Source organism: Panthera onca, chromosome C1 (assembly GCF_046562875.1).
Source record: "Panthera onca isolate mPanOnc1 chromosome C1, mPanOnc1 haplotype 2, whole genome shotgun sequence".
In the NCBI taxonomy this organism is placed as follows: Eukaryota; Metazoa; Chordata; class Mammalia; order Carnivora; family Felidae; genus Panthera; species Panthera onca.
Window position 1 is genome coordinate 170137901 of NC_138346.1, and position 24242 is coordinate 170162142.

General features: G+C 34.8%; 1 protein-coding gene across 4 annotated transcripts in view; it reads right to left on the reverse strand.

Moving 5' to 3' along the window:
* ATG4C (autophagy related 4C cysteine peptidase) overlaps window positions 1-24242 on the reverse strand; it is a 97548-nt gene that overhangs the window by 20104 nt on the left and 53202 nt on the right. For 3 of the 4 annotated variants that reach the window (XM_078451827.2, XM_078451825.2, XM_078451826.2), the window contains 6 exons: window positions 21720-22050; window positions 19726-19796; window positions 17092-17228; window positions 11420-11498; window positions 10688-10764; window positions 1926-2045 (listed from right to left, as the gene is read on the reverse strand). In XM_078451827.2, the coding sequence (XP_078307953.1) occupies window positions 1926-2045; window positions 10688-10764; window positions 11420-11498; window positions 17092-17228; window positions 19726-19796; window positions 21720-22050 (815 nt within the window). The remainder of the gene's footprint in view (window positions 1-1925; window positions 2046-10687; window positions 10765-11419; window positions 11499-17091; window positions 17229-19725; window positions 19797-21719; window positions 22051-24242) is intronic. The other variant, XM_078451828.2, reaches the window with a different exon arrangement.

Consider the following 24242-nt stretch of genomic DNA (forward strand, 5'->3'; position numbering starts at 1 on the left):
ATTAGAATATTCATACCGCATTACAAATTAAACATGAGAATCTAGGCTACCTAGCTTCATTTTCAAAATGAGACAACTGACATTATATCCTGTATTGAATCAAATAATTTAAATTGTTTTAATTTTTAAAGAGAAAAAAATAACAGTGTAACAAAAAAAACACCAAGTTCAGTTTTTAAGAAGAGAAGGAAAACTACTTAACTTGCAACCTTCCAAGCAAAAGTAAATGATCAGGTTATTAATCGACCAAGAGTTTTTGACACTACTAAAAAAAACTATTAACTTAAGAAACAACCTTGTTATTAAAAGAAAGTTAATGGACTCTACCAAAATTCTCAGTACTTCCACATGATATTTCAATATTGCTTCCCTTTGCTTTAATATTGCATAATTACTCTGATGGATCATGAGCAATAATTTCTAAGTATTTTCCCATGTAAAAACCATAATATAGATATAAATAGGTATGTATGTGTATATAAACCACAAAAAGTATCAGTTTTAATCAGAGAATATCAACATGTAACTCATTTGTGAATCTTGTTTTTTTCACTTTGGTAATAATAATTCGGTTTGTTTCTATTCCAGGAGTAGACTTTTACTGTTCTAAACATACTTATTTTCACCTGGATAGAAAACAAACTAGTGGAAACAAAAACACAACTTTCTAATGGGAAATGATGGTCAGCCTCAGTCTCTATTACAATATCACCTGGATTGGTGTATTTTAGCACATATTTTACATGGTACTTTATAAAGACAGAACTGTCAAACAAAAATATACAAGTGTATATACTAACTTCAAGTAATGAAAGAGGGGGAAAATGGAGAATACACATTTTGTTACATTCACTTGGCCTTCTGGGTTAATAAAGGAGAATGAAAAGACAACAATTCTGAGAAATGAGAAGTAAACTTCCCCTGTGTCTCATTTTCTCTTCTCATTCACTTTTCTGTCATGTACCTGTTAATTTTCCTCTTTTATATGGCAGGTCAAGTAAACTACTCTTCGCTTATATGAAACTTATTTAACTTTTTCATTATGTTTTTACATTGTAAAGATCAAATTTCAGCCCACTGTGTCCATTTTCCAGAATAAAACTAACTGGAAGTTAAAGCAATAATGAGGTATTACTATACCTGAGCTCAAGTTAAAAATTTCCAAAAATGATTCTAATATTGGTTTTGTTTACCATAAAATTATAGCCTATAACTACTGATACTAATAAAGACAGCCATCCAGTTATGCTTGCTTCCTAAGTAAGTAATCTTTTTTATTTTCTAAAGTACTAAATATAGACAGACCTTAAGGTTCTATGTTTTAGCAGTACTCAAGGACCAAAAAAAAAAAAAAAAAAAAAAAAAAGCTAAAGTTTAAAGGTAATGAGAAGGAGTTAAATAAACCTATTTCAAAGACCCTATAAGTAGAATAGATCAGATTAGACAAGCTTATTGGAAGGTAACAACACAGCTCATTTAATAAAGCAGTTCTGAGAAATCCAAAAATACCATTTCTCTTTAAAAAAAATCAAAGAAGCACTTGGACTAACAAGAAATAATGCACAATTTGGCTTGATCAAATACTTCATTAATTTTTTTCTACCCCCTAAGGTATTGCCCTTTTAAAATCCTCTTCAAATAAAATATAACCTAATTGCTTGCACATGGCTACAGTTTGGGAAGGGATTTTTATTTCAACAGTGCCACCTAGTGGGGCAATTGATACTTTCAGCCAATTGGTTTTATTAGTCTCAAAGGCTAGGAGTCCCCAAGTAGTTTTACTTTCTGGTTCACAATATTCCTGATAATATTAACATTCAAGGGGAAATTTTACAAAAGAATAATTTACAGATTTCTGTCCTCTGATAGGCTATCTCTAATAAGAATTAGGTCATTTACAAATATAATATTTTAAATAAAAGTACCTTAGTGATTTCTTCAGAAGCTCGTTTGAAGTCCTGAACATTTCGACAGTAAAATCCTATTGTACAGCTAGGATCCATTTTTCGAAATGACATCTTTTTGGGAGAAGGGCAGTGGAATGTCTGTAATTTTAAAAGTACTTTAAGATTAATTTAGTTTTATTGGATGGACTTCAGTATATACAAGGTATTACTTAAATTAAAATTTGCCATTTAACTTTTCTCAAAATTATAAATATGCTTTGGAACGGTGTTTTAGTCTATCCTATGAAAATGGTACTTTCCACCCTCCAAAGCTTTATTTACATTCAGTTCACCAAATCTCCACCCTATATGATATTAGTGCCATTCCACAGAAGAAAAGAAGTGTGTCAAAAATGGCATGCATTTCGAACACTTGCAGAAGGGAAGAAAAATGTGCCACTGAAAAAGACATACATAAGCTAGCACAAGGTTTAGAATTCAGTTAGTTATTTCTATGAAAGTTCAATTAAGCCTGTTTTTTGAGATTTTTTAATGTTAGAAAACCTTTTAATAAGGATATCAAGACATTGTAAACAAATACACAGATTCATGTAAGTGTTCCATAATGATATGAAAATAGGTCAACGTGAGAATTTTAGCATCTGACACAATTCATACACACTTACATATTCTTCCAACTCATTCTTCTACTTGTTTAAGTTCTTGTTTATTCCTGTATGGGACACAGTTGTAAACTGTTCTATGATGGTCCTTGCTATCCTCCTTACCAGTCTTCCTGTCACTTCAGTTCACTTTTCTCATGTAGTCACAGTGCCACAGATATAAATTGGCTAGGGAGGCTGCTCTAGCCTCTCTACTCTTGCTAGTGAGATATGGCTAACTAGTAGAGTCTGGGATCTTCAGAAAATACAAAAGAAAAGGGTAGAATATAAAGATAATTCCAGGGGCACCTGGGTGGCTCAGTTGGTAAAGCATTCAACTCTTGATTTCAGCTCAGATCATGATCTTAGCGTCATGAGATTGAGCCGTATCAGGCTCTGTGCTGGGCATGGAGCCTACTTAAGACTCTTTCTCTTTCTCTTTCTCTCTCTCTCTCTCTCTCTCTCTCTCTCTCTCTCTCCCTCCCTCCCTCCCTCCCTCCCTCCCTCTCTCCCTCTTCCTCTGCCCCACTTGCATGCACTCTCTAAAAAAAAAAAAAAAAAAGCTAATCATTCCAATCTTTTTTTTTTTTTTTTCGTTACCACATTCTGGTGCTTTGCTTAAAAGATTTTTTTTTAAACTGCCTGAATGCTCAGAGGTCTTGTCCTTAAAAATCATTGATGCTACCACCAAAGTCTGTTTTTGTATGTATAAAAAAAGGAGGACCATAAGTAAATATATATATATATATATATATATATAGTCACATTTGTTTACATTTGTATAAATAAACTCTGTAAGGGTAACCAAAATTGGGGTGCCTGGGTGGCTCAGTTGGTTAAGCATCCAGCTCTTGGTTTCAGTTCAGGTTTGTGGTACTGATGAGATCATCAGGTCATGATCTCACAGTTCATGAGTTCAAGCCCTGTGTCAGGCTCTGCTCTGCCAGCATAGAGCCTGCTTGGGATTCTCTCTCTCCCTGTCTCTCTACCCCTCCCCTGCTCATACTGTCTCTGTCTCAAAATAAATAAATAAACTTAAAAAAAAAAAAAAAGGATATACCAAGTTTAGAGAGAGAAAAACTGGGCAGATGGGAGATGGGTGTGAGAAATTCTTTGTTATGTATTTTATATTTTTTGATTAAAGAACCAGCTCAATTAAGAAATGATCAAGGCTGAATTTGAACTCATAAACTGAAAATGTCCCTACATTTAATGCCTAAAACTATGGGATTTTAACTTAAACTGTTTATTAAAATATAGAAAAACATAGGCTTCCAAATTTGTTTATGGTGAATCAGTCAAAATCACTCTTTCCTCTCCCCATATATCCTAGTGATCCAATTAGAGTCCCATATTATCACTAGAGGATATGTAAATATCCTCTATGCTGTCCAAAATGCTGTCAGCTCTGAGCTGACAGCAGTGAGCCTAATGCAGGGCCTTAACTCATGAACCATGAGATTGTGACCTGAGCTGAAGTCAGACATTCAACCTACTGAGCCACCCAGGCGCCCCTAATACTTACTTTATATAGTGAGATCCAATCTTTGGAACCTCCAGAGTACCAGTCAAAACAAGTATTGTCTTAGTTGGACATTTTCCAAAACTGTTTCACCTGCTTAATTATCTGTTTTATTGAAAACAGATCTAGAGAGGCACAGAAGAGCTACATAAATGTGTTAGTTAACAATAAGTTAACTACAGGAGTATAAGGAGTCTGTGTGTAAGGCACAGATAGCTCTATGTCATATTCACAAAAAGATACTCTACCTACAAGGTATCTAAAAATAGTCACTTACCCAACTCTTTCCAAAGCCAATAATAAAGAATGTGTATTTAGTTTTTACTACTTGAGGATAAGTAAGAAGGGCCAAAAGTTTGTACGCGGTCCAACAAAGGATTTTTAAACTCAACTACAAGGATGTCCTACATCACATACACTATGTTACTATTTTCATGTAAGAACCAATAAGACTAAACCTAATAGGCTTAGTGCGATTTCACTGTATTGCCTCAGTCATCATAGACAGTAATGACAAACACTATATTGTTATTCATGGTTGTTTTGATATCTACAAAGAACTTTTTAAATTATTCACAAAAACACAGATATAAGTCTCTGATCACTGAAAAATGAAATTGCTGTTGGGTGTCACTATATGAGTACTAGGACTCGTATCACAAAGAGGCATTTTATACCATTAAAACTTAAAATTATGTTTTTTGGTTCACCTTAGAAGGTTCTGAAGTCAAACTAACATTAACTTATAATTCAGAATTGTTTGTCACAGAACAAGTTAGACTTTAAAATATTTTCCCAAGGGGCATTCATTACACAGCTGTATTCACTTTGTGATGATTCTTTCAGCTCTGTACTTACGATTTCTTTTTTTTTTTTTTTTTTTTTTTTTTTATTTTTGGGACAGAGAGAGACAGAGCATGAATGGGGGAGGGGCAGAGAGAGAGGGAGACACAGAATCGGAAACAGGCTCCAGGCTCCGAGCCATCGGCCCAGAGCCTGATGCGGGGCTCGAACTCACGGACCGCGAGATCGTGACCTGGCTGAAGTCGGAGGCCCAACCGACTGCGCCACCCAGGCGCCCCACGATTTCTTTTTTAATTTTTAAAATTCTGATGATTGGTAAGAGTAGCACCTTTTACTTCACAAACACATTTTAGGGAGTATTTGCTATAAGTACTTCTGTGACAATGAAATGTGTTTCTGAAAAAACTAGTCATGGTGAGTCAATTCCTATTTATTTCATTTTTTAATACATTATTTATTCACTGCCTCAACAAATAGTTATTAGGCATCTACTAAATGCCAGGCACTGTTCTAAGCTTAGTTTTTGGAATAGTGGACTCTCTTACCTAAACATACAAACGATACTGAAACAAATACTTTTAGGTGTAGCTATGCTATTCTGGTGATTTAGATGGAGCTTCCTGAGTTAGAGAATACCCTTACTACAAAGCACCTCCTACTATATGCAGTTCACATGTGTAATTCATAAAGGGTACATCTTTCACTGATGAATTCACTCATCCATCTGTCTAATCACATCACATCATTCTCATAGCTTTAATGCCACTATTCTCTGAATTTACCAGGATAGATTAAAATAACCACTACTGCATGGAACTCCTAAAATCTGAAACTTGAAACTGGGGGCCCAGGAATCACAATAGACTAATACGTCTATTTATAAGGCCTTATTAACAGAATATTAATATTTAGTAACCAAATATTGCCTTAATAATAGAATAGAATTTGTTATTTGTAAGAGTTAGCACCAGTCATTCTGAAAGTGTATCATAAATAACATGACACAACAGTCTCTGGTTTAAGAAATCTTATTAAATACATACACACATAAATATATATATATATATATATATTTATATGTATATATTTATATTTATATATATAATAATGAAAATATGTATCTTCTAGTCCTCTCATCCCAACAATTGATACTCTGCCTGAACCACTGGGAACCCACAATTCAACACACCCTAACTGCAAAAGCCCATTTGAGTTCTTCTCATTCCCTTCTAATTTCAACTTGTTTTTACACAACTTTTTTCCTTAAGGTAATTCATGCTGCTCCTTTAAACCCCATTCTCTAAATGAAAATTATAGACGTATATACATACATGACTTCACTTCACAAAGTTAAAAACTCAGTGAAGATAAAGATGAGGGGAATTCTCTTTTTCAAAGTTAATATAAAAATTAAATAATACATAAGAATATATTTTATAAGAAGGTGTCACAAGAATGGAAAATTGGGGGCTCCTGCCTGGCTCAGTCATTAAAGTGTCCGACTCTTGATTTTAGCTCAGGTCGTGATCTCACAGTTCGTGAGATCAAGCCCTGTATCACTCTGTGCTGACAGCATGGAGCCTACTTGGCATTCTCTCTCTCTCTCTCTCTCTCTCTCTCTCTCTCTCTCTGCATGAGCATGCTTATGCACACTTTCTGTCTCTTTGTCTGTCTCTGTCTCTCTCTCAAAATAAATAAGTAAACTTAAAAAAAGAATAGAAAATTCATACAAATATATACATAAGCAAAGCATCTGGAACCACAGGAAAGAAAAAAATTCAACAGAAGACTATAGTACTTAGGACAGTGCCTTGCACATATAAAGAACTCAGTAAGTAGTAGTTTAAAAGAGAAAAATACTTGGTCTGATTTGGCTTCAAAATTTTTAAAGTTCAACTCTACATATATAGGAATTCAATACCATAAGAACAACAAAAGATATGGTCTAAATCTCTTCTTTAATGTCAAATACTCAGATATACTATTTTCTTAAATTTTCATAATCCTATTGGATTCAAGGCACTCACACAAAATATCAAGACTACCAGTGATTCTTTACATGGTGTTGGATAAAAGAGCTAAGATTTTAATTTCTCCGTCTACAAAATCAAGTACTGATCAAATAAACATGCTTTTAAAAATAATTTTAATAGGGGTGCCTGGGTGGCTCAGTCGGTTAAACGTCCAACTTCGGCTCATGTCATGATCTCACAATTCATGGGTTCAAGCCCCACATCAGGCTCTGTGCTGACAGCTCAGAGCCCAGAGATGGCTTCTGATTCTGTGTCTCCCTCTTTCTCTGCCCCTTCTCTGCTTGTGCTCTGTCTTTCTCTCTCTCTCAAAAATAAATAAACATTGGGGCGCCTGGGTGGCTCAGTTGGTTGAGCGGCCGACTTCGGCTCAGGTCACGATCTTGCGGTCCGTGAGTTCGAGCCCCGCGTCGGGCTCTGTGCTGACAGCTCGGAGCCTGGAGCCTGTTTCGGATTCTGTGTCTCCCTCTCTCTGACCCTCCCCCCTTCATGCTCTGTCTCTGTCTGTCTCAAAAATAAATAAACGTTAAAAAAAATAAAAATAAATAAATAAATAAATAAACATTAAAAAAAATTTTAATAATAAAAAATAATTTTAATAATTGAGGTATAAGGGTGGTGGTTTTAGAATGCTCATATAATTACATCAATCAACTGCAAAATGTCAATAGCATAAATACATACAACAACCTACATACCAAGGCAAGGATGATTAATAATATCTCCACTTGGGAGCATTTTAAGCTTAAATATGATAAAAAGCAAAAAGTAAAATTTTATTTCTGTACAAAGATAGACAACTTGCTGTAGTTTTTATATTATACTCTCATAGAAAAATAAATGATACTATTCAATAAATAGCCTAAGACAAATGCCTGAACTGAGAAAAATGAAAAACTGTCCAGAGGAATTATCCAGACAGGTTGAGATACTCTTCTAGCATCTCAAAAATATAAATCTAGGGGAGTGGGAGGGAGGGTAGGGAGGGTGATGGGTATTGAGGAGGGCACCTTTTGGGATGAGCACTGGGTGTTGTATGGAAACCAATTTGACAGTAAATTTCATATATTTATTAAATAAATAAATAAATAAATAAATAAATAAATAAATAAAGTTTGCTTGAGATTTTTCAGGGTTACCCTAATCCAACATATATGGATATTGAATATATGATTACTTAACAATATCAGAACTAGCAGGAAATACATATGTGTAATAATACCTAGTAGAAATAACGTGGTGTTATTTTTGTTGAGTCTATTTTCATCGATACAACATTTCTGAAAATTCTATTACTTCACAATCAATACTTGTTTAGTACAGTTTTCTTCAAAAACACTATTAATGTTGCATCTTATAATCAATGGTACCTTAAAGTCAAATAAATTATATGTTTTTTCCTTAAAAAAAAAAAATATATATATATATATATAAATCTAAACCCACTTTCTCAGTGTCCCAATGTATAAGAAATAAATGCTTCTGTGCATTTCAGAAGTTACTTGATTTCACCAAGTTTTACTTTGCAAAGTCTCTCAAAATCATTCCCTCTCTTCCATTCCCACTACTAACACCCCACTTCAAGCTTTATTGACTTACTCATGAAGTGTGTTGCACCTGCCTCCCAAAGTGAGCTGCAGCCTTTCTAATCTTGCTGGTGTAGACATAACCAGGATAGTCATTCACCTGGCTTCTTTGTGGAATCTCTCAAAATATCAGATGAATAGTCTCTACTGGTCAAGATAGTCAATACTAATAAGCTTTTAATTTGCCTATTTTAGATAATACTAGAAAACTATGAATAATTTTCCATCTGAATTTCAAATGTCTACTTTTTTAAGTAGTTAATATGGTACAGATACACAGTCACAAGTCACAGATACACTGTGTAACTTAGACATAGGAATCAGTGCTACAAGACCACAATGCAGCTGAAAGAGAATTACGACATGGTTCACATAGCACAATTCTATTGTGTTGCCCACAGTATCAATAAGTCATCTATAAATATTTATTAAGGTTTACATGCAAGACACTATGAAGGAAGAAAACAGAAAGCAAATCTTATCTCTGGCCTCAAGTTGCTTGTACTTTAGTTCAAGTAATAGTTTACAAAAGATGCTAGCATGTTTTATAATGTATCTTTCAGAACCAGATTCTAATCTTACAGTTTATTTTTATAATCTATCCCTTAAATATTATTAGATATTATTAGCTAACAAGCTCTTACTAAAACAAAATATTAAACCACATTTCTAACTTGCCAAGCCTTTGAGAATTAGTGATCCATGCCACTTAAGTGATTAAAATTACTTGAAGTCTATAAAAGCATCAACTGGGAAAACAAGAACCAAAACCATGAAATAATTACATGTCTCACCTATGCACTCTCAAAATTTTCTAAATTGAAATACTAGATAATAGGAGCACCTGGATGGTTCAGTCAGTAGAGCATGCAACTCTTGATCTCAGGGTTGTGAATTTGAACCCCACATTGCACATAGAGATTACTAAATAAATAAATATTTTTAAAAATAATAATTTTAGGGACGCCTGGGTGGCTCAGTTGGTTGAGCTTCCGACTTCAGCTCAGGTCACGATCTCGCGGTCCGTGGGTTCGTGCCCCGCGTCGGTCTCTGGGCTGATGGCTCAGAGCCTGGAGCCTGCTTCCGATTCTGTCTCCCTGTCTCTCTGCCCCTCCCCCATTCATGCTCTGTCTCTCTCTGTCTCAAAAATAAATGTTAAAAAAAAAATTATAATAAAAATAATAATTTTAGCAGTGCCTGGGTGGCTCAGTCAGTTAAGCATGCAACTCTTGATTTTGGATCAGGTCATGATTTCACAGTTTTGTGAGTTCCTGCCCCGCATTAGGCTCTGTGCTGTTAGCACAGAGCCTGCTTGGGATATTCTCTCTCTCTCTCTCTCTCTTTTTCTCTCTCTCTCTCTGCCCCTCCCTCACTCACACTCTCTCTGCTCTCTCAAAGTAAATAAAGAAAGAAATTTTTTAATAAAATAAAATAATAAAATTAAAAAATAAAACACTAGGGGCGCCTGGGTGGCGCAGTCGGTTAAGCGTCCGACTTCAGCCAGGTCACGATCTCGCGGTCCGTGAGTTCGAGCCCCGCGTCAGGCTCTGGGCTGATGGCTCGGAGCCTGGAGCCTGTTTCCGATTCTGTGTCTCCCTCTCTCTCTGCCCCTCCCCCGTTCATGCTCTGTCTCTCTCTGTCTGTCCCAAAAAAAACACTGGATCACAAATGACCAACATAAAGGAAAAGAATATGTTAAGAAATGAGAGCTGAAACAATTAGTAGAAACCCAACTAAGCTCTGGAGAAACTTAACTAGGGACTAAGACTTAACAATTATACATAAAATAAGTTAGCAGATAGTCACAAGTCACTTTGTTATTCTAAACCAACTCCATCATCTTTTTCTCCCCCCGCTTTTTCTTTTTTTAAAACATGCCTAACATTTTAAATTCTTGAGTAATATTCAGCTGTTTATCTACAAAATTACTTGGAGGCTTGATCATTTATTTTGGTAGGACTAAGGTACCTAACAAGTCAGAGACAAAGATAAATGAAGAAGAAAGTATGTCATAAATTAAAATTCAGCAAATTATTTAACCTTTGACCAGTGTATGGATTATGGTTTTATAAATCAGTAAAATATTACTAACTTGGAATTGTAATACCAGAAAAGCATAGCTGTCTAACACATCTCTAAATAATTTGAGTTTGCTTCATATGGTAAGAAAATAGTACCAGCTCTTTATCCATAGTACCTCAAGAGGGAAATCCTTTATGCTGACATCTACAAAAGATTGGCAGTAATGAGGATCCATGTAAATCAAACTGTCATCTACAAGGACAAAACAGAAGACAAGTAATTCAAAAAACACCTTATTATTACACTGCTTACAATCCAATTTCTATGTAGAATAGCTGAAAAAAACCTGGGAGTAACAGCTTGCCAGACTGATATTCATTGACTGAAACATAGGTTTGCACAGGACAGATTAACTTTTGCATAATCAAATATGCTTGTATAAGCAGAATTTTTATAAAGTGATGAGACTGTCATTTAATTTTTGGTGATAAAATTACTTTCACAAACACACAATTATATTCTACAGTTTGCATATGAAAAATGTATTGCACTACTTTATCCTGACAGGAAGAACATATTGCTTGTCATTTTATCATCAAGTAGCACCACTAAAACTGGTAAAAAGTAAATATGTAAATAGCAACTGTCAGAATGTAGCAGCAATGTCTTTTCAAGTTTAGTGAAACCAATAAATTATGCCTGTTTATGCAATAACAGAAATTAAACATACATTTTACAGAATCCAATTATGTTGTGGACCAAATGACAAATGAGTGGCTATGGTAGGACTGATGAATTTATAAGGTACTCATTTTGGTCTGTTAATCATCCTGTTTCCAATGATCCTAAATTAACTTCTGATTTTTGAAAGAAAACAATAATAAAAATGTTTTATTAAATCACTAACCTTGAAATCCAGCAAAGTAGTATGACTGTTTAGGTTTGCCACCAATAATACCCACACAATATTCAAGACTTAAAATACCCTGTCAAAAGGAATTAATACAGATTTAGAGTCATGAGGCAAATGATAATTATTCAAAACAATCAAATTTGTATTAGCAGTATTAGTACGTATCATAGTTCCCAAATTTTTCACCACCAGTATTATTTTTATTACATATGCCCCATATTCTAAAATCCTTCTATCTACAAACACTATTTTCCATTTTCTTTAAATCACTCAACAGTAAATCAAGTGTTCTGATCAGTGTGTCACTCAACATTAACAACTACTATGTACCAGATACAGAAATAAATAAGGTCACCATATAAAGGCAATACAGTTCCTACCAAAACCAAAACACTTGCCCTTTCAGTTAGCTGTTGCAGCCTTATCATGATCAATATAGTATTTTCATCAAGTTTTTAAAATACTAGAAATACTCCTTAGACCTTATTACTATTTTCACTGAACTTCAAGTCTTAGAATCCCAAACTAAAAACCATTTTCTAATCAACAGCATTCATTTGACCCATTTTTATGCTATTTCATAAATTTATTAGAATAAGATAAAATGAAAACAATATAATCTAAGGCAAAAAATAATTGTTATTAAAGCCAGTTTTATTTACCAATCATAAAATATCAGGGATACCGCAATCAATTATTTAGTATGCCCCTCAGCATCTATTCTAAGTGTAAAACTCTATTTAAGCTGGGCAAAATAATCCTTTTTTTTTTTTTTTTTTTTAAGAGAGAGAAAGCAGAGGAAAGGAGGAGAGAGAGAGAGAGAGACAGAGAAAGAGAGAGAGAGAGAGAGAGAAGGAGAATCTCAAGCAGGCTCCACACTTAACATGGAGCCCAATTCAGGGCTCAGTCCCACAACACTGAGATCATGACCTAAGCTAAAATCGAGTCAGATGCTCAACCAACTGAGCCACCTGAGGTGCCCCTGGGCCAAATAATTCTACACCTTTTAAAAAACATGGCCAGTGGAATCAGTTAATAAAGCCTTGTCAATATTTTAGCCTATATTATGTGTGTATGTGTGTATATCTATATCTATATCTGTATCTATATCTACATCTATATCTATATCATGTATTCTAAACTTATAAGTGACTAATAATGATGATGCATATTATAAAACCCCAAAGTATTAAATAATATTTATGCTTTCCTTCTCTTAAATGACAGGGTGTTTTTATATCTAGAAGATATAAAAATGAAAAGTATATGAACTGGGGTATCTGGGTAGCTCAGTTAGTTGAATGTCTGGCTTCCACTTGGGTCATGAACTCACCACTCATGGGTTTGAGCCCTGCGTCAGGGCTGACAGCTTGGAGTCTGGAGCCTGCTTCGGATTCTGTGTCTCCCTCTCTCTCTGCCCCTCTCCTGCTCACTCTCTGTCTCTCTCTCAAAAATAAATAAACATTAAAAAAAAATTTTTTAATAAAAAAATATATATATGAACCAATGGTTTTTTCCCTTTAACAAGTAATCAAACCATAAAGTATTTTTAACTTAATTATTTTCTTAAAAATATGTGATTGTTGTGGAACACCTGGGTGGCTTAGTCGGTTAAGCATCCGACTTTGGCTCAGGTCATGATCTTATGGCTGGTGAGTTTGAGCCTGGTGTCGGGCTCTGTGCTGACAGCTCAGAGCCTGGAGCCTGCTTCAGATTCTGTGTTTCTCTGTCTCTCTCCGCCCCTCCCCCAATTGTGTTCTGTGTCAAAATAAATAAACATTAAAAAAATGTGGTTGTTGTAAAAAAATAAAAACACACAGAATATATATTAAAAGGTAAAAATTTCCCCAAACCCTGACACTCAGAGCTTATCATTATTAATATTTGGGGAACACCTTCTTGAACTCAATCTGTGTATATTCACATAGAGATTTATGAATACAGTTCTATATATGTGGCATCACACTACACATGCTGTTATAAGTTTGGTCAGTCATTACATCATAAACCTCTTTTCCTATCAATAAATATAGATCTCAGTATAATATTTAATGGTTGTAAAATACTCTATTTTATGAAGATAGCCAAATGTGCCTTAAAATCTCCATTCTGAACATTTAAGTTGTTCCTAGGTCCTCACTGTTATAAATAACCCTCTTAGAGAAAACAACTTTGTGTATTTTCAGTCATGTGAAAATTGGAAAAGAGAACTGCAACTAAGAAAGTTAAATGAAACAGAGAAGGCATATTATAGGTTAAAATTAATTTAGAGTTAACAAATATATAAGATGAAATTATAAAGAAAATAAACAATAAAGTGTTATTCTGTTTTTATTATTATTCCATGGATAGTCTATTATTCTATTGCTTTCCCCTCAAATAAAAATCCTTAGAGAGTGCCTTACTTCAACTTGAGGCAATCTGATCAGCTGCCACACAATGTTTCTGACACAGAGAGCCATGAGGAAGTGAGAGTTCTAAGTCCCTCATAGCCAAGAAAAGAAAGAAAAAAGTATATAGCAAGAATCATCCGTAACTCTCCTCAGCAGTGATCCTAAGTAATGGAATAAAGACTCTGGTTCCTGACATCTATATTTCCTTTTCAACAGACTAGAGCAGATTTAGCAATAAACACTTAGAGGCAGATTAGGAACTAGAATGCCATTACATAGAAGAGACTGTATCTTTGGAAATCTGCAACACTTTTCAGTCCCTAAAAAAGCTTCTTCACAGCTATCTGGTGGTGAGAATTTATTGAGCTGTACCCATGAAGCAATAAATAAGACTGAAGTAATCAGTCAAAAAGAAAAGTCCTAATTTGTCTTGCTGGAGAAGGAGAACATATTAGATTTTCCCATTCCAGGTCCTCTAAAAATATATATAAATAAATAAATAAATAAATAAATAAATAAATAAATAAATAAATAAACTTCCCGAGCTAAGAGCTGATGAAGCACCACAACAAATTTCTTTCTCCTCACAGAATGTAGCAGGGGATGGTACCATCTCTGAAAGATTGGAATTACCTTGATTAATAAATTTGGAAAATAGAACTGAGGGGTGAATTTTAGAGAGTATCATATACAATGGTTTGGCAGGAAAAAAAAATACAACTGCTGACAAAAGAGGCAGTGGAGGAAGAGGGGGAGATGGAGTGGGAGGCGTGGAATGGGGGTGGAGTAGGTAGAGAAAGAGAAAAAAGAGCAGAAGAGGAAGAAGAGGAAGATTCTTCTTCTTTTAGGACTGTCAGACACTGTATTTTTTCACTTCCAAGTGAATGCCTCTTGACAAGTTGTCATGTTGGCTTTTGACCCAACCAACCCTTAAGCAAACATAACACCTAACATCCAGCCTACTTCACTCAGCCATCTCGGCCACTTTTTGCTGATAATTGAAAAATTAAAATGTCTCAATAGTCAATGCTTTCTTATTTTAGTGGACTATGTATAAATTCAATTGGTAGAAGCTCAAAGAAATATTACATTTTTAAAAATCCGTATTTTAGGGAAAATATAAAAATAACAAAAGTTCTGGTCTGTTACCAGTTTACTGTCTGAACTTAAACTTATCATTTAACTTCAGTCTTCTCGGTTTTAAAAAGACAAATAGTTCCTAGCTGTTTTGAAGGCAAAATGAGATGTATCTGTATTAAAAGTGTTATAGAAATATGAGAGTTAACCAGTTAGTTGTTGAGCAACTCCTATATGCTGGGTTCTGAGGATCACTTTAACAGTTAACCATGGTTTTTTTCACTACAAACTCCATTGAATCATTCAATATGATTGAATGATAAAAAATATTAATAGCACCAAGTAGCAAAGCTCGCAGCCAGATGAAATATGCCTTGAAGCCATCTGCAGCCCATTCCAACAGAAATAGGGGTTTGACCAAAGGAGTCAGTTCCAAGATTGCCTCAGTTTCTAATCTTTTCATGGCAGTGGAAAAGGCAGAGGGAATCCATCCAGTTCAGACTTGGTTACAACCTACTGAGACATGGCAACATGCCAAAAGTCCCAAAACCCTTAATAGATTTGCTAGATGAAATGGTTCATACCTTCCCACATTCTAACATTAACTCTACTAAAGAGCCCACATGTTAGAAATTAAAACCCTGATTCTATCTAACAGATTCATATATTTTCGATATAGTATTAGTACTATTGGTAACATGTATGCCTGCAAAATTTTAATAACTATTAGGAAAAGCCAATATACCAGCTAGAAAACTTCCATATCCCATATATTGACAACAACTGTTCTAGATTTTTAGAAGTAGCACAGTCTAAAGTGAAGACACATGTTCCACTCATACACACATGGACCCTAAGGCTTTACGTGGGGAACAAACCATTACTGAAACTTAGATTTCAAGATTACTATATACCAGAACACTCCATTCAAAGAGGAATTCCGTCTCTGACCTTGAAAAGATGAGAAACTTTATTAAAACTATGAAAATAATATAAAATACTATAATTTTAACCAAAAGTAAGTATTTCAAAAGGTAAAGTTTTGGGGCACCTGGGTGGCTCAGTCGGTTAAGCATCCTACTTCAGCTCAGGTCATGACCTCACCATTCATGAGTTCCAGCCCCGCATCAGGCTCTGTGCTGACAGCTTGGAGCCTGGAGCCTGCTTCTTGGATTCTGTGTCTCCCTCTCTCTCTGCCCCTCCCCCACTTGCACTCTCTCTCTCTCAGAAATAAATAAAATATTAAAATAAATTGTTTTAAAAAGGTAAAGTTTTGTGCAAAAAGCAGAATCAGACCTATAAATACAGAGAGAAAGGAGGTAGGGGAGATGGTCAAATGGGTGAAGGGGAATGGGAGATACAGGCTTCCAGTTATGGAATGAATAAGTCACAGTCACAAAAGGCACAGCACAGGGAATAGTCAATGACAGCATTGTATGGTTGCAGAAGCAAGCTACACTTGTGGTGAGCATAGCAGAACATATAGAGAAGTTGAATCACTATGTTGGTACACCTGAAACTAATGTACCATTATGTGTCAAGTATACTCAAAAAAAAAAAGTTTTAAGTTAAAGTTTTGTGACAACTGAATGTGTTGATGCCCACAACAAAACAACATTAGATAACAATAGGTTCATTTGGAGAAAAGAGTTGTGTTCTCAAATAGAACTGATTTTTAACTGGTTAATATAAAGAAGCCAAAGATGGAACCTTCCCCCATGTGATCTTTATCACTTCTGTCTATATAAATAGTCATCCCACTTATTCACCTTATGGTGCCACAGGAAACAAATTAAGAGATAATACAGCAGTAATAGAAAACTCACTTTGTTTCAGTTGTTATCTTGAAACAATTTAATGTGGGTTTTATAAACAAACAAAGGTACATCCTTTTAACAATCACATAGAGGGATAATGGGAACTGTAGACATATCACATATTATAATTATTGGTGCATCTGTGTCTCCTTGATTAGCTACAAAAAGATTAAAAGGCTTTTCACTTGGTCATAGAACATGATACTCTTCAAATCACATCTGATCCTGCAATACTGAAATTTAAAATCTCTAATGTCAAGCTTTACAATCTACAACTATAAAATCATCACTACCCATTTAATAGAAAAAAGATGGCAAACCTTCTGTATTTTTCAGATTAGCTAGCATTGCCTTAAAATATTTTAGTTCTTATTCATACCTTTACAAAATCTAAGTAGTCGGTGTTGGTTCTTTCTCCACCAAGTCTAACAGGGATTAGAATAATAACAGCTTTGTCATCTGTATTATCAGAGGCCATGGAAGTGCACTGTTTATCAATTACATCAGAACTATAAACTGAGAAAAATAATGAATATGTATTACATTTTATAAAAATGATTTTCAGAAACATTTTTACTCTAGTCCCTCCCCCCCCCCCCCTCATTGGCCAGTCATCTAATCTCTGATGTCACCATCAAGGTCTCAATGAGTTAAAAAATGTCTACCCTATTTATACATTTAGCAGATACTTATCAAGTAGCTACTATGGCACTAGGGCTTTACCAATGGGCAAAAGAGAAAAATCCCTGCCCTCATAGAGCATATACTCTAATATGAGGAAACAGTAAAGTAAAATATAAGATATGTCAGATGGTGATGGGTGCTCTGAAGAAAAACAAAGGGAGAAAAATGAACAGGAAGTGGAGGGAGTATTTAAAATAAGGTGGTTAAGGAGGGCCTTATGAAAAATATAACATTTAGATCAAGACAAAGTAAGAAACCAAGATATGCCAATACCTGGGGGAAGAGCATTCCAGGTATAGATATCAGCCAATGCAAATGCCTTAAGGCAGAAGCATAGCCAGCATGCTCTGGACCAAGAGGCCTGTGTCTCTGGAGGGAAGTTAGTAAGGGGTATTGTAAAAATTGCAGTTTTTACTTTGAGTGAGATGGGAAGCCACTGAAGAGTTTTTTAGAAACGGAGTGTCCTAATCTGACTTACACTTTACCAGTGTGGTTCCTGTGTTGATAACAGACTGTAGAGGTAAGGGCTGAAGCACAAAAAACAGTTAGAAAGCAACTACAGAGGGGTGCCTGGGTGGCTCAGTTGGTTGAGTGTCCAACTTAGGCTCACGTCATTATCTTGTGGTCTGTGAGCTCAAGCCCCATGTTGGGCTCAGCTCTGACAGCTCAGAGCCTGGAGTCTGCTTTGGATTCTGTGTCTCCCTCTCTCTGCCTCAATCTCTCTCTCTCAAAAATAAACAAACATTAAAAAAAGAAAAAGCAATTGCAGAAATCTAGCAAGAAATGATGGTGGCTCAAACAAAGGTAGTCATTGTGAAGATAGAGAATGGTCATGGGATGGTCATATGGAGCTGATTAAAAGTGATCAGTAAATCAAAGAACTCCTTAATATGTTAAATGCAAGATGCAAAAGGGAAAAAAAGGAGTCAGGTGGTTTGAATGGTTTTGGTATAAGTAAAAAGAGTAAGAGAGGTGCCATTTACAAAGACATAGACAACTATAAGAAGGGAAAAAATAGGAGGATAATCGGTAAGTCAGTGTTAGACATGCTAAGTTTCAGCTATCTATTAGACATGCAAACAGAGAGGATAAATAGGCAGTTATGGATATAAACGCCTGGATTTAGTGAGAGGTCCTATAAACTTGGGAGTTGACAGCATATAGATGGTCCTATAAAGCCATGAGACCTGGTGAATTCAAATCTGTGTACAAAAGAGATGAGGTCTAAAGGCTGAGCACAACAATTTCAGAGATCAGGGAGATAAGGAAAACCAGCAAAGGAGACTGATGAAGGAGTGGATATGTAGACGGAAACTTGAAGAGTAGCATTCTAGAAACTCAGGAAACAAAACATTACTAGGAGGAAAAAGTGGTCAACTGTATCATATGCTGCTGGCAGACTGTGTGATGTGAGGACTGAGAAGTGACCACTGGATTTAGCAAGATTAAATTATTGATGAGAGCAGCTTGGGTAGAGTGATGGGCATGACAGCCTAAATAGGATAGTTCAAGAGAAAATGGGAAGATTTTGTAGAACCAAATATAGACAAAACTTTATTTTGTTTTGTTCAACAACAAAAAAGCTTTTTCAAACTCCCTGGTTGAAGAAAATCAAACTCTTCTGCTCTTGCACAGTTAGCTGATTAACAAATTCTGCCACTTGTGCCCCAGTTCTTCCCTTTAAATTCCAAATTTAGGTTATGAGTTATCAAATTCTGTCAGTAGCTTCTCTATCTCCATAGTCAGTCTAAACCAAAGGTACAAAAGTGCAACAATAGTTCTTTCCATGTTTTAATTCTTTCATCTTACTCTTCCCAAATACTCAGTAATGGCTTCTAATTATAAACCTTTAAATTCTCTAATTTTTCTGGGGCAGCACACACATGACCATCCTTACCTCAGACTCTTCTGAACTAATATACACTCCAAGGAAATGAGTTTTTCCTTCAGAGAACAGATTGCTGGTTTCCTGAGATAGGGAGTGAGGGGAGGGTGACATGGGTAAAGGGGGGTCAAAAGGTACAAACTTCTAGCTACAAAATAAGGAAGTCATGAGAATATAATGGAGACTAAAGTTAATAATACCATGTTATATTTGAAAGTTGCTGAGAGTAGGTCTTAAAAATTTTTATCACAAGAAAAAGAATTTTGTAACTATGTATGGTGTCAGTTGTTAATTAGACTTGCTGTAGTGACCATTCCACAATATATCCAAATTTGAATCATTATATTGTACACCTGAAGCTAATATATTATATGCCAATTATGTCTAAATTAAAAAGTATAATCAAATAAACAGATAAAAATTAGAATTATATACATCCCTCACCTGTACAATCTTGTGCAACATAAATAGTTATTCCTTGTAAATCAGGATGTCTTGCTTCTTCAACTGCTTTTCTAAGAAAACAACAAGTATCATCCTTTAAAAGCCTAATATTTTCAGTTAATCACTAAAAAATTAATATAAGGGGAAAGAAAGCCATCATTTTTTTTTCTTACTTTCCTATATTTATCATTTAGTGTCTGCTTTCAAAACTATCATCTGAATGGTATCAAAAATCAGGTCAGTCTTTTCAAAGTAGAGTGTTACACTAAATTACTCAAAGGACATTAAAATAGAAGTTACCAAAGCTGTAAAAAAAAATTCTTGGGTGTAAAGCTGTAAACCCTGCCCCCCAAAAAGGATGTCTCTCAACCACTCACCTGGCTGTATTAAACATTTTCTAACCAGAGTATTACAATATGCTTCAAGGTTTACATCATATTAACTTACATTACTGACTAGCAGTGAATTACTGTATGGCTGTCCTCTGTTACACTTGGGAAAGTTTTTTTCTTTCTTTAAATAGCATGACTTTTTTCCCCCTTCATTCAAAAACTTATATAACTTGAACAAATGAATTTCCTAATTTTGAGCCTTAGAATTCTGTAAGTAAAACTGCAGATTGAAAAATATTTCGAAGTATAATGTTCTCAGTGGTGCATATATGAAAAAAGTCACAATAATATCTTTAAAAGGAAATTACATACATTGAAGAAACATAAAAATTTTTATTTAACTGTATCTTTATAATTTTTTAATTTCACATGCCTTATTATGTATGTTTGTGTTAATTTAGAAGAGAGATTGGCAAACTATGGCCCTCAGACCATATACAACCTGTGGCCTGTTTTCATACAACCTGCAAGCTAAGAATGGTTTTTACAATTGTGAAGGGTTGTAAAACAAAAAAAAAAGAAAAGAAAAGAAAAATGGGCAACAGAGCCCTTATATATAGTCTGCAAAGCCTAAAATATTTACCATCAGGCCTTTTACAGAAAAAGTGTTTAATCCCTGGGGTATAGAACATATTATCTTGAAAAGTAGAAACTAAGCTTTTATGATTATGCTTTTATAAATGTCACACTAAGCGGGACTTGATATTATTATTAACAATACATTTAATAACTTTAGGCAAATACATTTCCAATTGTAAGCATCTGGCCTATAAAATATAAAAGCCTGTTAATATGCAAGAAACTTTATAATAATTTCAAATTTATATATGATTATAAATAGATTAAATTTACTATATTTGCATAAACACACTATATTTGGATAACATATTAATGATTGCATTTACAACAATAAAGGGACACACAACAAATAAGGCAGTTTTCTTTTAAAAATTTAAGCAGTATCCAAATAAATGGCACTAAAAAGCTGAGCTGAGGTATAGTGAAATTTGACTTTCTACTTTTTTCTAACTACTCTGAATGTCACAGACCCTTTACTTTTACTATGGTATAATTATAATATTAATAGTCCCATACATTTACAATTCACAAGAATTTGATATGTGCAAAGAAATGCTGAAAACATCAATTTTAGCTCTTGACATTTCATTACACTATCAGTACATTACAGCCCCCAGGTTACACTATTAAAAAAAAAAAAAACAAAAAACTATAATGTTATGCATGTTCCAAGGTTGAAAGAGTTGTTAGTTTTTAGAACATTCCAATAAGGCAGTCTAATGAAAACCTGGTTAGAAAGAGACCCTGGGTATCTATACCTATGATATAAGAAATAAGATATAAAGAAAAAAATTTATCATAGATAAATATAACTAGAGTTCCAATGTCTTGTTTTTTCCCTATTAGCAAATGAAAGCTCCCTTATGAACATTCTCCTACAGTAAGACTTTAAAAGGTCCAATTATATATATATATATATATATATATATATATATATATATATATATATATACACTGCAAAAATCAGTATCTCTGAGCCTAAGGACCTCTGTCATAAGATGAAAGATTTTAATGCAATTTTACCTTAAAATGTGAGCAACCACAGCTGGTCCATACCAGTCTCCGGCTTTTTTCCCAGACTTTTTTCCATATTCTATTAGTTGGTGTAAACCAAAGAGAGCCAAAGGGGAATCACCAAACCAAGAGATGATTTTCCTGTGATAAATTTCATTTCGCATTTCATGATCATCAGAGTATCTCCTGATTGTTTCCTTCTGAGAAACTGCTGGGGTTTTGAGTTCTCTTTCCCCTGAAAGTGATGCTTCAAATGATGCAGTAAATTTTTTTACAGTGTTGGAAGTCCATGATTCAGAGTCTGAATTTTCAATGTTCAAAGCATCAGGCCAGGTCCAAGCTATAGTAATTCCAAAGCAAGGTGTTCAGATCTTTTAAACAGATTTTAACAATTCTACTAAAAGAAGTATGTCGCATTTAAAGTCATATAGGTTACTAAACTACACTAGTAAACTCAGAAGTAGGTAAGCTATAAAGACAAAAAATAGATTAGTCGTTGCACATGGCAAGCAGGGTATTGGGAGTGACTACCAAAGGGTGTGAGGTTTCTTTTCAGGATGATGAAAATATCCTAAAATTAGGTTATGGTAATGGTTGCAGAACCCTGTAAACATACTAAAAACCACTGAATTGTTCATTTTAAATGAGTGAATTTCTGTAGATTATATCCCAAAAAGCTGCTTAAAAAACCAAAGATATGAGGGGCGCCTGGGTGGCTCAGTTGGTTAAGCATCTAACTTCGGCTCAGGTCATGATCTCATGGTTCATGAGTTCGAGCCCTGCGTCAGGCTCTGTGCTGACAGCTCAGAGCCTGAAGCCTGCTTTGGATTCTGTGTCTCCCTTTCTCCCTGGCTCTCCTCTTCCCATGCTCTGTCTCTCTCTCTCTCAAGGAAGGAAGGGAGGAAGGAAGGAAGGGAGGAAGGAAGGAAGTGGAAGGAAAGGAAGGAAGGAAGATATGAGCCCAGAAAGTATGTCAAAATATTGATAATGTTTACTTTTGAGTGGTAATATTATTCTCTGGAGTTGCCTGTTGTTTCCAAAATTTCTAAAATGGGAATATATTACATATGATCAGGAAAAATTACCAAAATGAAAGAGAAAAAAATAGTAAACTCAGGTACAAATAAACAACTCTGGAAAAATACTTTTCTTTCTTTTCTTTTCTTTGACAGTGCTGAAATGGAATGAGGACTCTTGTACTCCTTACCAGTACTGCTTATCAGATATCCAGTTTTGACTACCCAAAGGCACAATAAACATACTAACGTTCATGAGAGAATAACTTCAGAAAGGGGATTTTTCTTTGATCATATGTTAAAATAGAAGTCTAACCATGAAAGTTTTACATTTCTTTCTTTCTTTCTTTCTTTTTTTTCTCATATAGTCCTTTCAGAATAACTCAGTCATGGGGCACCTGGGTGGCTCAGTTAATTAAGCATCCGACTTCGGCTCAGGTCATAATCTCACGGTTTGTGAGTTCGAGCCCTGCATCAGGCTCTGTGCTGAAAGCTTGGAGCCCAGAGCCTGCTTCGGATTCTGTGTCTCCCTTTCTCTCTGCCCCTCCCCTGCTCATGCTCTGTCTCTCTCTGTCTCTCATAAATAAATAAATGTTTAAAAAAAAAAAGAATAACTCAGTCATTGTTTAGGGCATAATATCAATTCTCTAGTAAATGAAAAGTTAACAAATGGAAGTCATTAAAGATCAAAGATCCCCCCAAAATCAACTACATTCACTACTTCACTGTTTTTAATGACAAGACAATTCCAAGAATACATGTAATTTTAACAAAATGAGGCACAGATTCAGAGAAATAGTCAGGACTGTGAAAAATATCCCCATTCTTGCCCTTGATTGCATACGACTACAAATAAATCATCCCAGAGAAGTTTATAAAAATTCTTTTTCCTTGTATTATCCATACCACTCTTGAATAAACATTCTCTCTAAATAATCTCATCAATCATCCCTACAGAAAGGTTATTAAATATTTGCCATGCATTACAGGGAAATTGTCTAACACTTTTAAAATATGATAACACTTAGCAATAACCATGTATGATAGCCTAAAATCATAAACTAAAATCTTCCTACAAATGTACAAATTATAAAAAATGGACTAGTAGAAATGGTAAGAAAGGTGGCACATTTTAAAAAATAGATATATGTAAATTAAGTATCAGTGACATTTTTGAGACTATAATATAAGCAGGATGACCTTATTAAGAATATGCCTAATTGGGGCGCCTGGGTGGTGCAGTCGGTTAAGCGTCCGACTTCAGCCAGGTCACGATCTCACGGTCTGTGAGTTCGAGCCCCGCGTCGGGCTCTGGGCTGATGGCTCGGAGCCTGGAGCCTGTTTCCGATTCTGTGTCTCCCTCTCTCTCTGCCCCTCCCCCGTTCATGCTCTGTCTCTCTCTGTCCCAAAAATAAATAAAAAACGTTGAAAAAAAAATTAAAAAAAAAAAAAAAAAAAAAAAGAATATGCCTAATCAGTTTAACTGATTATCATCATATTTCTAAAGATAAAAATA